The sequence below is a fragment of the Arachis hypogaea genome, unplaced genomic scaffold (genome assembly GCF_003086295.3).
Source record: "Arachis hypogaea cultivar Tifrunner unplaced genomic scaffold, arahy.Tifrunner.gnm2.J5K5 arahy.Tifrunner.gnm2.scaffold_83, whole genome shotgun sequence".
In the NCBI taxonomy this organism is placed as follows: domain Eukaryota; kingdom Viridiplantae; phylum Streptophyta; class Magnoliopsida; order Fabales; family Fabaceae; genus Arachis; species Arachis hypogaea.
In genome coordinates this window covers 11,152-31,092 of record NW_027255498.1, presented here as the reverse complement: position 1 = coordinate 31,092, position 19,941 = coordinate 11,152, and the positions used below count along the sequence as shown (strand labels likewise).

Sequence of the window (19,941 nt, the reverse complement as noted above, 5' to 3'; positions counted from 1 at the left end):
AAATTTAAGTTTCAAGCAACCAAGATCCTCTAAAACAAGAAACACTCAACATTAAAGGAAAATGTAGAAGCTAATTATTTTTATGCACACTTGACTACTGTTTTGGTAGGTATCCAATGGTATCCCAAACTTTGCTGCCTCGCTTGCACTTGCAACAGACTTGGAACAACCGATGCATTAAGGTTCAACGGTTCATTGGTTTGATTGAAATTCCCATTGTATAAAGATATTTCCATTGCAGAAAGTGACCAAAATTCAGAATATGGCTAATTCAAATAGCTAACATCATTAAAACAGCATAGTAATGACTGATAATATAAAAAAGGAAGGGAAGAAGAAATGTAAAGTGCCAAAGAGGAAGAACTCACATGGGAATCCCTACTATGTCCTTCAAATTACCGGTACGAAGCTGGCGACCCAAATGCTGGATTGCCATACCAGAAGCATGACCAGACCCCAATCCTACAACCATTCCACTTTTCACATATGTGTCTACCTATCAAACAGCATATCTACAAAATCATTCATCTTCCAACAATATGGAAAATCACTATGCATAAAAAAGGAGTTTTAATCCCAACATAAGCCTAGTAACCCTAAAATCTGGACAACAAAAAGCTGCATACATTACAACACTAGGCATCAACAACAAGAATGCAATACTGTATCAACTAATTCACAGAAAGCAACCCAACAAAAAGAGAAAGGATTTTTGACAAACATTGCTAAGTAAAACATGAAACTAGGGATTATGATAACAAAGCTAGTGAATTCTGAATTGGCATGGATGAAAAACCATACATTGATCACACATAGTAAATTGCAAAGTTGCAAACTTTGAAAAATGCAGAACTGGGAGTTCGAGTTTCATAGGCATACAGTGTATTGAGCTGCTCGGAGAAGTGCGGAACTGTCATCGAGACAGGAACGAGTCACCATTCTTAGAAAATCGTGGTTGCTTCTTCTTCTTGATCTTTTTAGAGGTGTTGAGGAATGAAGAGGAAGCTTTGTTGAGAATGATGAAGATGATGAACAACTAAAAAAAGCAATTTGATTCATGTTCATCACACTTGGTGGTTATTGCAGAGTGGATAAGGGATTCTGCAACGCAATTTCATGAGACTGTGAGAGGGAAGGATACCGTGAGGAAGGCGGCGCTGCTTGTGACGACGGCGGCGGCGATGCTTTCGAGCACGGAGATGGCACGACAGACGGAGAGAATGGGGGCACCCAATGCGGTTATGCTCGGTGGCGGCGACGGTGCCAGAACGGAGGAGGAAATAAAGAAGATTAGGGTTAATTTTGTGGGAGCATGATTTGGAGAATACTCAAAGACTGAATTTTTAATATTTGAGTAAATTATATAATTATTTATTTTGGGTTATAATTTAATTTATCAATAATTTAACTATAGTTAACATAATAACCAATTAAAACATGACATGTCTCATAGAGTAATATATATGTTATTATAGAAAGAATAGAGTAGAATTTATTTAATATTAATTATACATTTTTAATATTATCATTTATGTATTAGTAATCATCGTATATTAGCTAAACTGATATAATATAATTTAAGATAATATAATAAAAATGATAGTGATTATTTTTGAATTTAAATATGAGAAAGTTAATAGTTAAAAGGCTTAAATGATACTAGCTAATAATAATAGAAATAATAAGATTTGGTTTGAAATTTTACGTCATAAAAGTAATGCTCAAATTAGTTACACACAATTTTTTAGAAATAGAGTAAAGGTGAAGACGGTCAAAAATTTAATCTGAGGGTCACAATTAAAACATGTTTAAATAGCAAATTTGATCTTATTTAATAACTTCCATAAACTTGTAATGATTTACACCAGATAGGAGCAGAACCTGGTTGAAATTTTTGAAAGACAAGATACAAAGATAGGTGTGGGATAACTATTTAATGACTAAGAAATGAGTGTATAGAAGTCTAAGGTTCTTAGGGGGGTTTCTATTAAACAACACAAAATCACACTAAAAGCTTTATAAATTCTCAATCACATTAATACTATGAAAAATTATGGAATGTAAGTATATGTGAAAAATTATGGAATGCAAGTATATGTGAGTGCTGAGAGTCAATTTATTTGATTTATGTATTTTATTTCCAATTTTACTTTAGTTCACTTCTGTTTGTTCAATTTCAAGCTTTGTTTTTTAGTTTTCAGTTTTAGTTAGTATTCCAATATTTTCTTCTCTTTTTTCTTATTATTTTAATTTTAAATTTATGTTTAATTCTATTTTTATTTTATTCGTGTTAAATATCTGTTTATACTATATTATTAATTAATAATACATTGGTTATAATTTTCATTCGACTACTTGCAAAGTTAATTTCGACACTTAGTCGATAAATTTTGGGTTGAACTTTTTTTAGAGGAATCTTATCTGCTTTTCGAATTGAGATTATTGATACAAGTTTGATCGATATCTTGTATCGAGGTCAAACAAAACATAATGCGAAACAATTAAAAAATAAGATATTTTTATCTTTAAAATGTGATAATTTTATGATAAGTGAATATCTTTTTTATTCTTTTGTCAATACTAATTTTTTTTTTAAATCCAAAAACTCTAGAGATCGAATTTTGGTTAGTAAATATATTTTTTAAATAATTATTTAAATATTCTCGCAGAATTTCAAATTAAATATACAAGTAACTTATCAAATATAAATATTATTTGTCACTTATAAAAAATAGCATTTTATATTTTATTATTTCTATCATATTTTAGAATAATTAAAAATATCTTTATCATTAACAAATTTCAAAGGTAATTTTGTTTAAAATATTTGATAATTTTAAGTAATTTTAGTGGTTTTATTCTCTTTAAGATTTTTAACCATTTTGAAATAACATCTATACTTTTCAAATCTCAACTGATTGATTGTGAGAAATAGGGATGTACATAGTCCGGTCCAGTCCAAAGACCTGATCCGATCTCGAATATTTTAGGGACTAATTTATTGTGATTTTACTGGGTTTAAAATCGGATAAAGATCTCAAAAATAGACCCGGTCATTATTTCAGACTAGGTCCAAGTCAAGGAGAACTCGGCTTCACTTGATCCATCTGTATCCTAAGAGAACTAAAAAAGATATATATGTTTTAAATTATTTTTAATATTATGTTATAATAATTATAAGTTTATTGTTTTATTTTTAATCACTTGTTGAATTAGAAAATAGATAAAAAAAAGCATCAAATTAAAATTTATGCATAAATTTAAATTCAAATATGGATATCAACTTTTTAATAATAATTTTTTTTTATAAATAAGTGTATCATAAATATTTTTTTTATAAATTATTTTTAAAGTTTTAAAGACCCAATTTTAACCTAATTTAAACCTAATATAATTGGGGCACAAAAATATTTAGATTTTATTGAGTCTAAGATTGAAGTAGAGTCCAAAAAATAAACTCGGTTATATATTTAAAGTAACCCAATTTCAACTGGCCATAAAATCCCAAGTGAGAAAAACAGCCCTTTTAAAACCCTAAGTCGTGAAACCTTCTTCCTTTATAACTGCGACTGTTACGAATCTCTCAAGAGGCCAATTCTCCCCCAACGGTGGCCAACAACCGCTGCAGTGTCGCGCCAGCTCTTTTCACCAAACTTCTTCTCCCATGCCACCCTTGTGACAACAATCTTAAATGAAAGAATAATCCAACTAATTAAACAGATTTACATAGATAAGTGAAGGTATTAAAATATGATTCACCGCAGGATGAGCTTGCAACACCAACATATAAATTATTCTAATTATATTTAAATTGAAAACAAGCAAAGCTGAAAATGTGGAAATTAGTGGTGTTTAGTAAATATCACTCTTGAGTGGAGTGAAGAGAATCTAACATTTTATGCTATGATTGGGGCCGGGGGTGTAATCGTATGAAAAGAACCAATGACAAATTGAGAGAGCATAATTCAACACCAGCTTAAGAAAAGAAAAAAGGGTATAAGATGGCGTGTCAAATGGGGAAGGAACCTCACTTAAAAAGGAAAAGAGCTAAGAAAAATTGAAGTTTGTGAAACCAAAAATAAAAGACTTGTGTACCTGATTAATAGATATAAGATAAGATGATGATGAAGAAGAAGCGAAGCTAGTTGAAGCCCTGATGTTTCGAATTTCGCCGAGGAACGCACTCGATTTCTTGTTTCTCTGAGAATCTCTCTAGGAGGCAGGGCAAGATCTATTCACCTTTTCTTCCTCCTTTATTTTGTTGTTTTACTATAATACCCCGCTATTAATCCATTTTTTTGGTTTTACATACAGGTAATTGTAAAGTTGTTAAGGGAGTTGTATGAAATTTGCGAAAAGAAGCATGATATACAGATATAGGGGCCTAGGGGAAGTCATGGTTTTGACGTTCTGTTTTAGTTGAAAACCTAAATAGTGTGTGGTTGGGGGCGATGGAAGAAGAAGCAGTTGGAGAAGGGTCGGATGCGGTTCGGCGGGCGAGGAAGCTGCTGTTTCGGCGAATGCTGGTGGGGATCAAGGATGGAAGATTCTTCTTGGGCAACATCATTCTCCAGGATGCCGTCGAGTATCGTACCACTCGCCGATCCTCTCCCTCTCCCCTCGAACAGAGGTGCCTTGGCCTCATTCTCATTCCTCCTTCCTGTCGCGCCACGTGTCATGTTGATTGCTCTATCGACGAACAGTTGTCCTTCTATCTCTTACTTAGTTAGTTATTGTCTTCTCTTTCTTCCATTTTACTTTTGTATGTTTATTACAACTCTTGCTTCAAACTTAACTATTATAATTTATTAACAAGAAGCAGCTGAATTTGCGAATCACGCAAGCATATATGTTCAAAGCAGAGACTACTCTACTTGTATTCATTTTATTGATTGTTAATTGTAGCCAAATTAAGACGTCCTTCATTAATGAATATCATTATGGGGAGGACTATGTCATAGCATTGGAAAAGGTTAACCTGACATCAGCGGCAAATTCCTCAATGCTGGATGCTTAATACATGGGTTCAGATACGATTGTGATATAATCTGAATGTTTAATGTCACAGGGTCCATTGGCTTACTAAAAACCCAGCTATATCGATGAGATGTTAAACTCTTCAGAACTGTAGAGTAGTGCGAAGATCCCTTTCGATCAATCTTCTGCCTTTTCTCTTTTTGGCTTTCATTGCTCCCTGTCCCTGCCAGTCCCCTTTTGTTGTAATATGGCTTAAGGGACTTCTTTGAACTAGAGAGCTCACTTTGATCAATTAGGGAAACTTTCTGTGCAGCCTCACATTTTGTTCCAGAATCAACTTCTATCCTTTTGGTTGAGAATTTGATCCTCAATTTTGTACTAGGTACTATGGTTTCAATGGCAATCATGTTGCAATAAAATAAGACTAAACTGTGAGCTCATTCCTTAACTTTTCAAAAAACAAGTGGAGTCCAGACCTACATGACAAAAATAAATACATTCAAAACAAGATACTAACAATCACAGAACAAATATCCTAAAACTGCAATGCCCTACTTAACCCTTTAAAACTTGTTTTGATTAAAACTGTAACCAAATAGGTTAGTTTAATGTACGATACCGAAATCAGAAGTCTATTCTCCAAATCTTGGAATAGATAAAATGAAGTGAAAACTTGGAAACAAATAGGTTAGTTTAATGTACGATACCGAAATCAGAAGTCTATTCTCCAAATCTTGGAATAGATAAAATGAAGTGAAAACTTGGAAATAAATGCTTGAAAGAAAAGAAAATTAACAATGTGAAGATAAAATGAATATGAAGAGAAATAAATAAATACAAACTGTCATTTAAATAACAAGTAAATTAAAGTTTAAAATAACTAAATAAAAGAAATTAAAATATTCAAAAGGAAATGAAAAGGGAATAAAACAAAAGAAACTGAAAATAAAAGGGAAAAAAATTAGGAATAAAGGTAAATTGACTCAGGACACTTACATTCATGGCGTCAGTGTAATTTTGAATTTTGTAGAGTTTTGTGTGATAATGTAGTGTTTAGTATGAAGTCCGTTTTTTTATCTCTGTCTTTCTTCTATTTATAGTTCAAAAAGATAGATTTGCAGTGTTTTTCTTTTTCCACGAGCTAGCTTTCTCTTATTTCTTAAGTTACGACATTACCTTGACCATGAAGAATCTTGACTTCTAAGTTTGATGTCCTATGTCTTTTCTTACATTGGTCTTCAAGTCCCACATTCTTAAAGTGCTTCTGGATAAAGTCTTTGTGTAATTACTCATTTCGACTTTTACAAGTGATCGACTCAACTCCTTTTATGATAAGTTGAATCCTTGTGCTAATGCTCTTATAGAACAACCCTTATGATACTTTGACCTACATTCTCGTGGAACAACCCACATGCTATGACATTTCGACTTACATATTATCGACTCACCTTTAGGTCAAATGATCTTAGTCGAGTTATCTGTATTGTCGACTTTTGTGCTAAATCAGAAAATCAGCATAGATCATATACCTACTTTTAACAAAGCAACTCACTTTCGACATCAATTAGCAATTTCTTTTTTAATGAAAGATAGTGAAAAAACTCCCACGTATTCATTGTTGATTTTTCAGTTGATATATTAATACATGACAATAGTTGATTTATGCACCTCAAGTCATGCTATTATATCTGAGATTAATATTGCTAGTAATTTAGCATGCTTGTAAAGGTTGTTGTTTGAACATTAATCAAATATGTCATTCATTCATTACCAAAATCTATTACTGTAAAAAACGTCACACAAGATATGGAACATGGTTGATCAAAACCTATTACTGTAAGGTGTTCCATAAACAATAAGATATGGTGCAGTCCTGAGAACAATGTCAATGGGAATTACAAAATTAACACCTGATGACATTCCGCTCCCTGAAATTGCGTGAAAAATAGCAAAATAAGTATTCTTGGGGAGTTAGAACATTAGTGAAGAATATCATACACATAATAGTTACCTTTTCTGGTGAAGGTTGCTGTGTTTACGCCAATAACATGGCCGTATGAGTCAATCAATGGTCCCCTTGAGTTTTCTGTTTTTCATCCATGCACACATAACATCACAATTCAAACATTAGCACTAGAAACATCAAAAAAATGAGGTGTGTTGCTTGCCTGCATTAATATCTGCATCAGTTTGAATAGCTCCTTTAATGGCCCCTCCATTTGGTGAAGGTATCTCACGCCCTGAACCACTCACCACCTGCAAAAGTTACACCACACAATACACCATCATAACATCTGTTTCTTTCAATACAATGAAGTAACACCTAGAAGGTGCAACACATTTTGTTCTATCTAGGAAACAACATGAAAAATTACCCCTGTTGTGAGAGTATTTTCATATCCATAAGGATTTTCAATTGCGAAATAACTTTGACCTACATGTAACTTGTTAGATTGACCAAGAACCACAGGCCTGATATTGTGCCCATCAACATCAATCTGCAAATAGAAAAATTATTGTCTGTTAATTTTTAGAACCTTAGAAGGTAAGTGTTGATGCCTCAAGTTACGGAAAAATGTCAGCTATGCCTATGCAACATTAACACGATCAAGAGAAAAGAAAGTCTGGATCATTGTTATTGGCATATAAAGAAGAATCCTATAAGATTGACAAATAAAGAAATCAACTATTGAGGTGAAAAAAGGGATTAGAATGTACCTTGAGAACAGCAAGATCATAGGCTGAATCAAACCCAATTATCTTGCCTTCACTGTAGAAGCTATTCCCTTTGGCATCAACTAAGAAAACCTGTAGACAGTATCATGATTTTGCATTAATAGTAGTGCTGTGCTGCTATTCAAATAAAAGGTGGTTGTTTGCATCCAGATGGAACGCTACGTTTTCAAGCGCCGCAATGATGGTAATCCACGCTTCTTTTGATATTTTCTAAATGTTTCTAGTTCTACTAGGATGCAATGGCAGAAAATATTTTTTAGGCAATCTAAAGTTGCTTTGTAGACGAACGAATGCTGAAGGGGTTTAATCATATCCAAATTTGTCCAATATCAAAGGTCTCAGATGTAAAAGACATGACCCAGGTTAGATAAATTAGTTTATCTTCTATGATTTATAAATTTATTTCCAAAGTACTTGTTCATAGGCTTCAAGGAGTCATGAATTAGTTAATTAGCCCTGATTCGAGTGCCTTTTAGAAAGGGAGACTAATCTCTGATAATATCCTTATAACTCATGAATGTATGCATTATTTAAAATAAAAAGGTGAGTCTAATTGATGAAATGACTCTGAAACTTGATATAAGTAAGGCCCATTAACATTTCTATGGTTTATATTGCATAAGCTAAAATTTGAGCCTAAATGGATTGGTTGGATTCAAGAGATGGTGATTATAATTTCTTATTCTGTTATCGTTGAAAGTCAATCATATGGCTATTTTAAGCCAAATAGAGGTATCAGATAAGGTGATCCTTTGTCTCCATGTGTCTTTCTCTTTTGTGCAAAAGATCTTTCCTTCTTGCTAAATAAAACAGAACAAAAGCAGTACAGCTCTAGTATCCAGATCAATCAAAGATACCCTTCAATAAATCACTTGCTGTTTGCAAATGATTCGATTTTATTCAGTAAAGAAGATGAGAATAAATATGATAAAATTTAACTACTCAATGCTTATCAAAATTTCAGTGGTCAGAAAGCAAATCTACATAAGCCCACTTTACTTTTTTAGTAATAATATTCCTATAGAAAAGCAAATGTACTTGACAGAGAGGCTCAATATTAGACATATTATTACAAAAGAGAAATATTTGGGGCTATCCTCAATTGGTAAAAGATGAAAAAGATAACTTTTTTTAAATTAAAGAGTTTCAAGGTTGTAAGCGATATCTACTATCTACTGTAAAAAAAGCATGTTCAAATCAAAATAGTAGGAGAGACAATCCTCATTTTATTTTCTATAATGCTTTCGGCATTTTGGATTCATTAATTAGTGAGATTTATAGTATTTTATCTCAATTTTCGTAGGACAAAAAAGCTCCAAGAGAAAGATGGCTTGGATTAGTTGGGATACTTTGTCAAAGCCTAAAGTTGAAGGTGGTTTGGGGTTTAGGGTTTAGAGTCTGGGGTCTGGGGTCTGGGGTTTAAGGTCTGGGGTTTAGGGCTTGGAGGTTGGGGTTTGGGGGTTGGGGTTTGGGGTTGGGGGTTAGGGGTTAGGGGTCTAGGGTCTGGGGTCTGGAGTCTGGGGTCTGGGGTTCGGGGTTCGGGGTTCGGATTTCAGGTTCGGGGGTTCGGGTTTCGGGTTTCGGGCTCGGGGTTTCGGGTTTCAGATTTTGGATTTTGGGGTTTGGGATTTGGGGTTTAGGGGTTTAGGGGTTTAGGGGTTCAGGGTTCAAGGTTTAGGATTCAGGGTTTGGGGTCTGAGGTCTGGGGTCTGGGGTCTGGGGCTTAGGACTTGGGGCTTGGGGCTTGGAGCTTGGGACTTAGGGCTTAGGGCTTAGGGGTTAGGGGTTAAGGTGTAGGGTGTAGGGTGTAGGATTTAGGGTTTAGGGTTTAGGATGTAGGGTGTAGGGTGTAGAGTGTATGGTGTATGGTTTAGGGTTTAAGGTTTAGGGTTTAAGGGTTAGGGGTTAGGGGTTAGGGTTTAGGGTTTAGGGTTTAGGGTTTTGGAGTTTAGGGTTTGGGTTTAGGATTTTGGGTGTAGGATTTTGGGTGTAGGGTGTAAGGTGTAGGGTCTGGGGTCTGGGGTCTGGGTGTTGAGTATTGGGGGTTAGAGTTTGGGGTTTGGGGTTTGGAGTTTGGAGTTTAGGGTTTGGGGTTTGGAGTTCAGAGTTTGGGATTTGGGTTCAGGGTTCATGGTTTTAGGGTTTTAGGGCTTTAGGGCTTTAGGGCTTTAGGGCTTAGGCTTTAGGGCTTTAGGGCTTAGGGCTTAGGGCTTAGGACTTAGGGCTTAGGGCTTAGGGCTTAGGGCTTATAGGCTTAGGGGCTTAGGGGTTCAGGGTTCGGGGTTTGGGGTTCGGGGTTTGGGGTTCGGGTTTAGGGTTCGGGGTTCGGGGTTTAGGGTTTACGGTTTACGGTTTGGAGGTTTTAGGGTTTGGGGGTTTTGGGTTTCAGGTTTCGGGTTTCGGGTTTAGGGTTTAGGGTTTGGGGTTTATGGTTTGGGGTGTAGGATGTAGGGTGTAGGGTGTAGGGCTTAGGGCTTAGGGCTTAGGGGTTAGGGCTTAAGGGTTGGGTGTTAGAGGTTGGGGGTTGGGGGTTGGGACTTGGGGCTTGGGGTTGGGGGTTGGGGGTTGGGGGTTGAGTGTTTGGGGGTTTGGGGTTTGAGGTGTAGGGTGTAGGGTGTAGGGTGTAAGGCTTAGGGCTTAGGGCTTATGGGTTAGGAGCTAGGGGTTAGGGGTTAGGGCTTAGGGTTTAGGGGTTAGAGGTTAGGGATTAGGGGTTAAGGATTTAGGGGTTAGGGGTTAGGGGTTTAGGGTTTAGGGTGTAGGGTGTAGGGTGTAGCGCTTAGGGCTTAGGACTTAGGGGTTGGGGCTTGGGGTTGGGGGTTGGGGGTTGGGTGTTGAGTGTTGAGGGTTGAGGCTTGAGTGTTGAGGGTTGAGGGTTTGGGGTTTGGGGTTTAGGGTGTAGGGTGTAGGGTGTAGGGCTTAGGTCTTAGGGCTTAGGGCTTATGGCTTATGCCTTAGGGCTTATGGCTTAGGACTTAGGGCTTAGTGTTTATGGCTTAGGATTTAGGGCTTAGGGTTTAGGACTTAGGGTTTAAGGGTTAGGGGTTAGGGCTTAGGGGTGAGGGGTTTGGGGTTTGGGGTTTAGGGATTTATGGGTTTAGGGGTTACGGGTTAGGGGTTAGGGTTTAGGGTGTAGGGTGTAGGGTGTTGGGCTTAGGGCTTAGGGGTTAGGGCTTAGGGGTTGGAGGTTGGGAGTTGGGGGTTGGGGCTTGGGGTTGGGGGTTGGGGGTTGAGGGTTTGGGATTTGGGGTTTGTTGTTTGGGGTGTAGGGTGTAGGGTGTAGGGTGTAGGGCTTAGGGCTTAGGACTTAGGGCTTAGGGCTTAGGGGTTAGGGTTTAGGGCTTAGGACTTAGGGGTTAGGGGTTAGGGTTTAGGGTGTAGGGTGTAGGGCTTAGGGCTTAGGGCTTAGGGGTTGGGGGTTGGGGTTTCAGGGTTACGGTTGAGGGTTGAGGGTTGAGGGTTGAGGGTTGAGGTTTGGGATTTATGGTTTGGGGTGTAGGGCGTAGTGTGTAGGGCTTAGGGCTTAGGGCTTAGGGCTTAAGGGATGGGTGTTGGGGCTTGGGGGTTAGGGCTTGGGGTTGGGGTTGGGGGTCGGGGTTAAGGGTTTGGTGTTTAGGGTTTGGGGTTTGAGGTGTAGGGTGTAGGGTGTAGGGCGTAGGGCTTAGGGGTTAGGGGTTAGGGTGTAGGGTGTAGGGCTTAGGGCTTAGGGGTTAGGGCTTAGGGGTTAGGGGTTGGGGTTGGGGCTCGGGGCTTGGGCTTGGAGGTTAAGGGTTGGGGGTTGGGGCTTGGGGCTTGGGGCTTGGGGTTGGGGGTTTGGGGTTAAGGGTTTGAGGTTTGGGGTTTGGGGTTTGGGGTTTGGGGTTTGAGGTGTAGGGTTTAGGGTGTATGGTGTAGGGCGTAGGGCGTAGGGCTTAGGGCTTAGGGGTTAGGGGTTAGGGGTTAGGGGTAAGGGGTTAGGGGTTAGGGGTTTATGGGTTAGGGGTTAGGGTGTAGGGTGTAGTGTGTAGGGTGTAGGGCTTAGGGCTTAGGGCTTAGGGGTTGGGGGTTGGGGGTTCAGATTTGGGGCTTGGGGTTGGGGCTTGGGGTTGGGGGTTGGGGGTTTGGGATTTGGGATTTGGGGTTTGGGGTGTAGGATGTAGGGTGTAAAGCTTAGGGCTTAGGGCCTAGGACTTATGACTTAGGGCTTAGGGCTTAGGGATTAGGGTTTAGGGGTTAGGGCTTGGGGTTTAGGGCTTAGGGGTTTGGGGTTTAGGGTTTGGGGGGGTTTAGGGCTTAGGGATTAGGGGTTATGGTTTAAGGTGTAGGGTGTAGGGTGTAGGGCTTAGGGCTTAGGGATTAGGGGTTGGGGCTTGAGGCTTAGGGCTTAGGGCTTGGGGTTAGGAATTGGGGGTTGAGGGTTGAGGGTTGAGAGTTTGGGATTTGGGGTTTGGGGTGTAGGGTATAGGGTGTAGGACTTAGGGCTTAGGGCTTAGGGGTTAGGGGTTAGGGCTTAGGGCTTAGGGCTTAGGGGTTAGGGGTTTAGGGTGTAGGGTGTAGGGCGTAAGGCTTAGGACTTAGGGCTTAGGGGTTAGTGCTTAGGGGTTAGGGGTTGGGGCTTGGGGCTTGGGGCTTGGGGTTGGGGATTGGGGGTTAAGGGTTGGGGGTTGGGGGTTGAGGGTTGAGGGTTTGGGATTTGGGGTTTCGGGTTTGGGGTGTAGGGTGTAGGGCTTAGGGCTTAGGGCTTAGGGCTTAGGGCTTAGGGGTTAGGGGTTTGGAGTTTAGGGTTTAGGGTTTGGGGTTAAGGGATTTGGGGGTTAGGGTTTGGGGTTTAAGGGTTAGGTTTAGGGGTTAGGGTTTAGGGGGTTTAGAGTTTAGGGGTTTGGGGTTTAGGGTTTAGTGGTTTGGGGTTAGGGGTTGTGGTTTAGGGGTTAGGGTTTAGGGTTTAAGGTTCTAGAGTCTTAGGGGTTCTAGGGTCTAGGGGTTCTAGGGTCTAGAGGTTCTAGGGTCTAGGGGTTCTAGGGTCTTAGGGTTTTTAGGGTCTTAGGGTTCTAGAGTCTTTGGTTTCTAGGGTTTAGGGTTCTAGGGTATTGCTCGAATCTCTTAAGAAACTAACTCTCCTCCCCAACAATGGCCACTTCCGCCGCCACAACCACTGCAGTGTCGCACCAGCTCTCGCAGAAGGAGCAAGACATCCAAATGATGCTCGCAGCTGAGGTTCATCTCGGAACCAAAAACTGCGACTTCCAGATGGAACGCTACGTTTTCAAGCGCCGCAATGATGGTAACCCACGCTTCTTTTGATATTTTCTTTGTTGTTATACGACTAGTTTAGTTCTTGAAATCTAATGAAAAACACATATTTGTGTAGTTTCTTTGGGGTCTAGATACTCCTTGCTCTTCAATGGGTTTAGCATTTTTAGAGTGTAGGGCTTAGGGCTTAGAGCTTAGGGGTTAAGGCTTAGGGCTTGGGGGTTAAGGGTTGGGGGTTGGGGGTTGAGGGTTGAGGGTTTGGGACTTGGGGTTTGGGGTTTGGGGTGTAGGGTGTAGGGTGTAAGGTGTAGGGCTTAGGGGTTAGGGGTTAGGGGTTAGGGTTTAGGGTGTAAGGTGTAGGGTGTAAGGTGTAGGGCTTAGGGTTTAGGGCTTAGGGCTTAGGGCTTAGGGCTTAGGGGTTGGGGTTGGGGGTTGGGGGTGGGGGTTGGGGCTTGGGGCTTGGGGTTGGAGGTTAGGGGTTGGGGGTTGAGGGTTAAGGGTTTGGGATTTTGGGTTTGGGATTTAGGATTTGGGGTGTAGGGTGTAGGGCTTAGGGCTTAGGCTTATGGCTTAAGGCTTAGGGGTTAGAGCTTAGGGCTTAGGGGTTAGAGCTTAGGGCTTAGGGCTTATGGTTTAGGGGTTAGGGCTTAGGGCTTAGGGGTTAGGGGTTAGGGGTTAAGGGTTTGGGGTTTAGAGTTTGGGGTTTAGGGATTTAGGGATTAGGATTTGGGGGTTAGGGGTTAGGGTTTATGGGTTTAGGGTTTAGGGGTTTGGGGTTAGGGATTATGGTTTAGGGTTTAGGGTTTAAGGTTTAGGATTTAGGGTTTAAGGTTCTAGGGTCTTAGGGGTTCTAGGGTCTTAGGGATTCTAGGGTCTTAGGGTTCTAGGGTATTGCTACGAATCTCTCAAGAGACCAACTCTCCTCCCGAACGATGGCCACTTCTGCCGCCACAACGGCTGCAGTGTCGCACCAGCTCTCGCAGAAGGAGCAAGACATCCAAATGATGCTCGCAGCTGAGGTTCATCTCGTAACCAAAAACTGCGACTTCCAGATGGAACGCTACGTTTTCAAGCACCGCAATGATGGTAACCCACGCTTCTTTTGATATTTTCTTTGGGGTTATACGACTAGTTTAGTTCTTGAAATCTAATGAAGAACACATATTTGTGTAGTTTATTTGGGGTCTAGATACTCCTTGCTCTTCAATGGGTTTAGCATTTTTTTTTCTATTTATCTTTTTGTGTGTAGGGTTTCGTTTTTTGGGAGACATTTTTATTAATTTGTTATAGACTAGTGTTTGTCAATTGTTCTCGATTTGGTTTGTGCTATTGATTGAAAGGGTCAATTTAATTATTAATAAGGATTTTGACATGAATATGTGTACTTGCATTATCACATTGTTTTCAAAACAGCTTATTATCATAATTTTACCAATGAGTTTCTGATGAAAAAGCAACTTATGTCCCAAAATTTATGAAACATATACACGCCTTTAATCTTTCCGATGCTTCCCTTTGCAGTAGGAAAATATTTTTATGGCTTGGTTGATTTTTCGTATTCCTTATCCCCAGGTATTTACATAATTAACCTTGGCAAGACATGGGAGAACCTCCAACTTGCTACTAGGATTATTGTTGCCATCGAGAACCCTCACGACATCATTGTTCAGTCTGCTAGGCCATATGGTCAGAGGACAGTCTTGAAGTTTGCCCAATACACGGGTGCGAATGCAATTGCTGGAAGGCACACTCCTGGAACATTCACTAATCAGATGCAGACATCCTATAACGAGCCTCGCCTACTCATTCTGACTGATCCAAGGACTGATCATCAGGTGCCACTTTTTTTAGATGTTTGAAACTTATTTTTTTCATTTGTGTTGAGTGTAGTGGTGTATGTTGTTTCACAATTAATTGTCAATATGTTTTTATGGGAGTTTGAAATACTGTTATTAGTTTATCTCATTTTGAGTTTGCTTTTCTATTTTTTTATTTTTTAAAATATGTGCAGCCCATTAAGGAAGGTGCTCTTGAAAATATTCCAACGATTGCCTTCTGCGACACTGATTCTCCGATGCGCTATGTTGATGTTACCATTCCTGCCAATAACAAGGGGAAGCACAGTATTGGTTGCTTGTTTTGGTTATTAGCAAGGATGGTTCTGCAGATAAGGGGTACTATTCGTCCAGGGCTTAAGTGGGATGTGATGGTAAACTAATTTTGCTCTTAACGGGTTGAACTATTATTATTTTGTAGCTCTTTTAGATTTATTGTGAGTTGCTCAATGTCTGCATTGCAAATATTTCATCTGGTATGCACTTTTTTAGAACAATCTTTCTTGCAGTACATACAGGTGTAAAAAATTTGGGTAATTCACATGATAAAATAGTTTGGGGTTCAAAATTATACAGATGTTCTAAACCAATTTTGTTACATGCCTGTTCTAAACAATCTAAAAGGTGTTTAGGACAGGAATGTAGCAAAAATTAGTTTAGAACATCTGCATAATTTGAACCCCAAACTATTTATTCATCTGAATTACCTAAAAAATTTCATATTTTATCAAAATATAGCAGTCTTATTATGTTATTTCCTTTGAACTTTAGCTAAATTATGTCGACTTTTCTTGTGTAGGTGGATTTATTCTTCTATAGAGAACCTGAAGAGGCCAAGCAACAAGAGGAGGAGGAATTACCAGCTGCCCCAGTATATGCCATTCAAGATTTTGGTGCTACTGGCATTGTGGGCTTCCCTGCAGCTGATGGGGAATGGGGGGCTGTTACAGCTGAACAATCCTGGACTGAATCAGTTCCTCAACAACCCATTGCAGCTGCACCTGCTAACTAGGCCCCAGACGCCGGTAAGAATAATTGTTTCCACTCTGGATCTGTTAGTCACTTGCGTGATTTAATTTCAATTTTATCTATTGAAATTTTCTGTCTAATAAGTCTTTGTATTTGTTCTCCCATTAGTCTGTTAAATTTGATGCAACATAATTGTCGCATTTGCTTCTAATATGTTCTAGTCAAATAATTCTGGATTGTTGTTGTGTTGAATCGTTCTCCCTCAATATGCAAGAAAATCGGTACGCCTTACCATAGTTCTGTCGGAAACTGTGATGGCAATATATTTGACCTAAGTTCTTTTGTATCCGCAGCTGCAGGTGATTGGGAGCCAGTTCCAGCTCCACAGGCTTCCGTTCCTGCACCCGGAGGTGTTGCCCCCACTGGCTGGAAATAGGCACTCTTAAGATTTAAGCACAACTCATCAAAACTGTTCTGAAGAATTTTCTCTTCCTTTAGTGATGTATATTGACACGATTTTTAAACAAAACTGTTATTTTAGAGAGTACATTTTGTTTCATGTTCTTATTTTGTGATTAGGGGTTAGGGCTTAGGGTTTAGGGCTTAGGGGTTAGGGCTTAGGGTTTAGGGCTTAGGGGTTAGATGTTTGGGGTTTAGGGATTTGGGGGGTTTAGGGGCTAGGGGTTAGGGCTTAGGGTTTAGGGCGTAGGGTGTAGGGTGTAGGGTGTAAGGCTTAGAGCTTTGGGGTTAGGGCTTAAGGCGGGTTTGGGGTTGGGGCTTGGGGTTGGGGGTTGGGGATTAAGGGTTGGGGGTTGGGGGTTGAGGGTTGAGGGTTTGGGATTTGGAGTTTGGAGTTTGGGGTGTAGGGTGTAGGGTGTAGGGCTTAGGGCTTTGGGCTTTGGGCTTAGGGCTTAGGGGTTAGGGGTTAGGGGGTTAGGGGTTAAGGGTTAGGGGTTTAGGAGTTAGGGTTTAGGGGTCAGGGGTTATGGTTTAGGGTGTAGGGTGTAAGGTGTAGGGTGTAGGGTGTAAGGCTTAGGGCTTAGAGCTTAGGGATTAGGGCTTAGAGGTTGGGGGTTGGGGCTTGGGGCTTGGGGCTTGGGGCTTGGGGTTAGGGGTTGGGGGTTGGGGGTTGAGGGTTGAAGGGTTTGGGATTTGGGGTTTGGGGTGTAGGGTGTAGGGTGTAGGGCTTAGAGCTTAGGGCTTATAGCTTAGGGGTTAGGGGTTAGGGGTTAGGGTTTAGGGCTTAGGGGTTAGGGGTTTGGGGTTTAGGGTTTAGGGTTTAGGGATTTGGGGGTTAGGGTTTGGGGTTTAGGGGTTATGTTTAGGGGTTGGGGTTTAGGGGTTTAGGGTTTAGGGGTTTAGGGTTAGGGGTTATGGTTTAGGGGTTAGGGTTTAGGGTTTAGGGTTTAAGGTTCTAGGGTCTTAGGGGTTCTAGGGTCTTAGGGATTCTAGAGTCTTTGGGTTCTAGGGTTTAGGTTTCTAGGGTATTGCTACGAATCTCTCAAGAGACCAACTTTCCTCTCCAACGATGGCCACTTCCGCCGCCACAACCGCTGAAGTGTCGCACCAGCTCTCGCGGAAGGAGCAAGACATCCAAATGATGCTCGTAGCTGAGGTTCATCTCGAAAGCAAAAACTGCAACTTCCAGATGGAACGCTACGTTTTCAAGCGCTGCAATGATTGTAACCCACGCTTCTTTTGATATTTTCTTTGGGGTTATACCACTAGTTTAGTTCTTGAAATCTAATGAAGAACACATATTTGTGTAGTTTCTTTGGGGTCTAGATACTCCTTGCTCTTCAATGGGTTTATCATTTTTTCTTCTATTTATCTTTTCGTGTGTAGGGTTCTATTTTTGGGAGACATTTTTATTAGTTTGTTATAGACTAGTGTTTGTCAATTGTTCTCGATTTAGTTTGTGCTATTGATTGAAAGGGTCAATTTAATTATTAATAAGGTTTTTGACATGAATATGTGTACTTGCATTATCACATTGTTTTCAAAACAGCTTATTATCATAATTTTACCAATGAGTTTCTGATGAAAAAGCAACTTCTGTCCCAAAATTTATGAAACATATACACGCCTTTAATCTTTCCGATGCTTCCCTTTGCAATAGGAAAATATTTTTATGGCTTGGTTGATTTTTCGTATTCCTTGTCCCCAGGTATTTACATAATTAACCTTGGCAAGACATGGGAGAACCTCCAACTTGCTACTAGGATTATTGTTGCCATCGAGAACCCTCACGACATCATTGTTCAGTCTGCTAGGCCATATGGTCAGAGGGCAGTCTTGAAGTTTGCCCAATACACGGGTGCGAATGCAATTACTGGAAGGCACACTCCTGGAACATTCACTAATCAGATGCAGACATCCTATAACGAGCCTCGCCTACTCATTCTGACTGATCCAATGACTGATCATCAGGTGCCACTTTTTTTAGATGTTTGAAACTTATTTTTTTCACTTGTGTTGAGTGTAGTGGTGTATGTTGTTTCACAATTAACTGTCAATATGTTTTTATGGGAGTTTGAAATTCTGTTATTAGTTTATCTCATTTTGAGTTTGCTTTTCTATTTTTTTATTTTTTAAAATATGTGCAGCCCATTAAGGAAGGTGCTCTTGGAAATATTCCAACGATTGCCTTCTGCGACACTGATTCTCCGATGCGCTATGTTGATGTTACCATTCCTGCCAATAACAAGGGGAAGCACAGTATTGGTTGCTTGTTTTGGTTATTAGCAAGGATGGTTCTGCAGATAAGGGGTACTATTCGTCCAGGGCTTAAGTGGGATGTGATGGTAAACTAATTTTGCTCTTAACGGGTTGAACTATTATTATTTTGTAGCTCTTTTAGATTTATTGTGAGTTGCTCAATGTCTGCATTGCAAATATTTCATCTGGTATGCACTTTTTTAGAACAATCTTTCTTGCAGTACATACAGGTGTAAAAAATTTGGGTAATTCACATGATAAAATAGTTTGGGATTCAAAATTATACAGATATTCTAAACCAATTTTGTTACACGCTTGTCCTAAACAATCTAAAAGGTGTTTAGGACATGCGTGTAGCAAAAATTAGTTTAGAACATCTGCATAATTTGAACCCAAACTATTTATTCATCTGAATTACCCAAAAAATTTCATATTTTATCAAAAGATAGTAGTCTTATTATGTTGTTTCCTTTGAACTTTAGCTAAATTATGTCGACTTTTCATGTGTAAGTGGATTTATTCTTCTATAGAGAATCTGAAGAGGCCAAGCAACAAGAGGAGGAGGAATTACTAGCTGCCCCAGTATATGCCATTCAAGATTTTGGTGCTACTGGCATGGCCGGCTTCCCTGCAGCTGATGGGGAATGGGGGGCTGTTACAGCTGAACAATCCTGGACTGAACCAGTTCCTCAACAACCCATTGCAGCTGCACCTGCTAACTTGGCCCCAGACGCCGGTAAGAATAATTGTTTCCACTCTGGATCTGTTAGTCACATGCGTGATTTAAGTTCAATTTTATCTATTAAAATTTTCTATCTATCAAGTCTTTGTATTTGTTCTCCCATTAGTCTGTTATATTTGATGCAACATAATTGTCACATTTGCTTCTAATATGTTCTAGTCAAATAATTCTGGATTGTTGTTGTGTTGAATCGTTCTCCCTCAATATGCAAGAAAATCGGTATGCCTTACCATAGTTCTGTCGGAAGCTGTGATGGCAATATATTTGACCTAAGTTCTTTTGTATCCGCAGCTGCAGGTGATTGGAAGCCAGTTCCAGCTCCACAGGCTTCCGTTCCTGCATCCATAGGTGTTGCCCCCACTGGCTGGGAATAAGCACTCTTAAGATTTAAGCACAACTCATCAAAACTGTTCTGAAGAATTTTCTCTTCCTTTAGTGATGTATATTGACACGATTTTTAACAAAACTGTTATTTTAGAGAGTACATTTTGTTTTATATTCTTATTTGTTTAATCCTTCATAGATACTCAATATATTGAGAAAATTAGTGATCAATATCCGACATTCTTCGTTCTAATCAACATAACCTTTAAAGTAGCATGGACATAATTGAACATACTGTTTACATCAGCTCTCTCTGATATTACATTGATGATCAATTTTCTTTGCTAAAGTATTTCTTGTATTTCTTTAGGGTGTCTTTGAAAATTCAAATAACTGGAAATAATTTAATTT

The 19,941-nt window shown here is 39.6% G+C and overlaps 1 protein-coding gene, 2 long non-coding RNA genes and 1 pseudogene across 3 annotated transcripts; 3 read left to right on the top strand and 1 right to left on the bottom strand.

Moving 5' to 3' along the window:
- Positions 1–3,394: 3,394 nt before the first annotated feature.
- LOC114927249 (uncharacterized) lies at positions 3,395–4,235 on the bottom strand. Its single transcript, XR_003817607.2, has 2 exons — positions 4,096–4,235; positions 3,395–3,686 (listed from the first exon to the last, which is right to left on the bottom strand). It is a non-coding gene; the product is annotated as an uncharacterized lncRNA (long non-coding RNA).
- On the top strand, positions 4,086–4,861 carry LOC140183441 (uncharacterized). The gene is made up of 2 exons (XR_011879420.1): positions 4,086–4,224; positions 4,315–4,861. It is a non-coding gene; the product is annotated as an uncharacterized lncRNA (long non-coding RNA).
- Positions 4,862–12,819: 7,958 nt separating this feature from the next.
- Positions 12,820–15,789, top strand: LOC114927253 (small ribosomal subunit protein uS2-like). Its single transcript, XM_029296880.1, has 4 exons — positions 12,820–12,973; positions 14,515–14,777; positions 14,954–15,151; positions 15,577–15,789. The coding sequence occupies exons 1-4, from the start codon at positions 12,820–12,822 to the stop codon at positions 15,787–15,789; spliced, it is 828 nt and encodes a 275-aa protein (XP_029152713.1).
- Positions 15,790–17,274: 1,485 nt separating this feature from the next.
- On the top strand, positions 17,275–19,580 carry LOC114927251 (small ribosomal subunit protein uS2-like; annotated as a pseudogene).
- Positions 19,581–19,941: the final 361 nt, after the last annotated feature.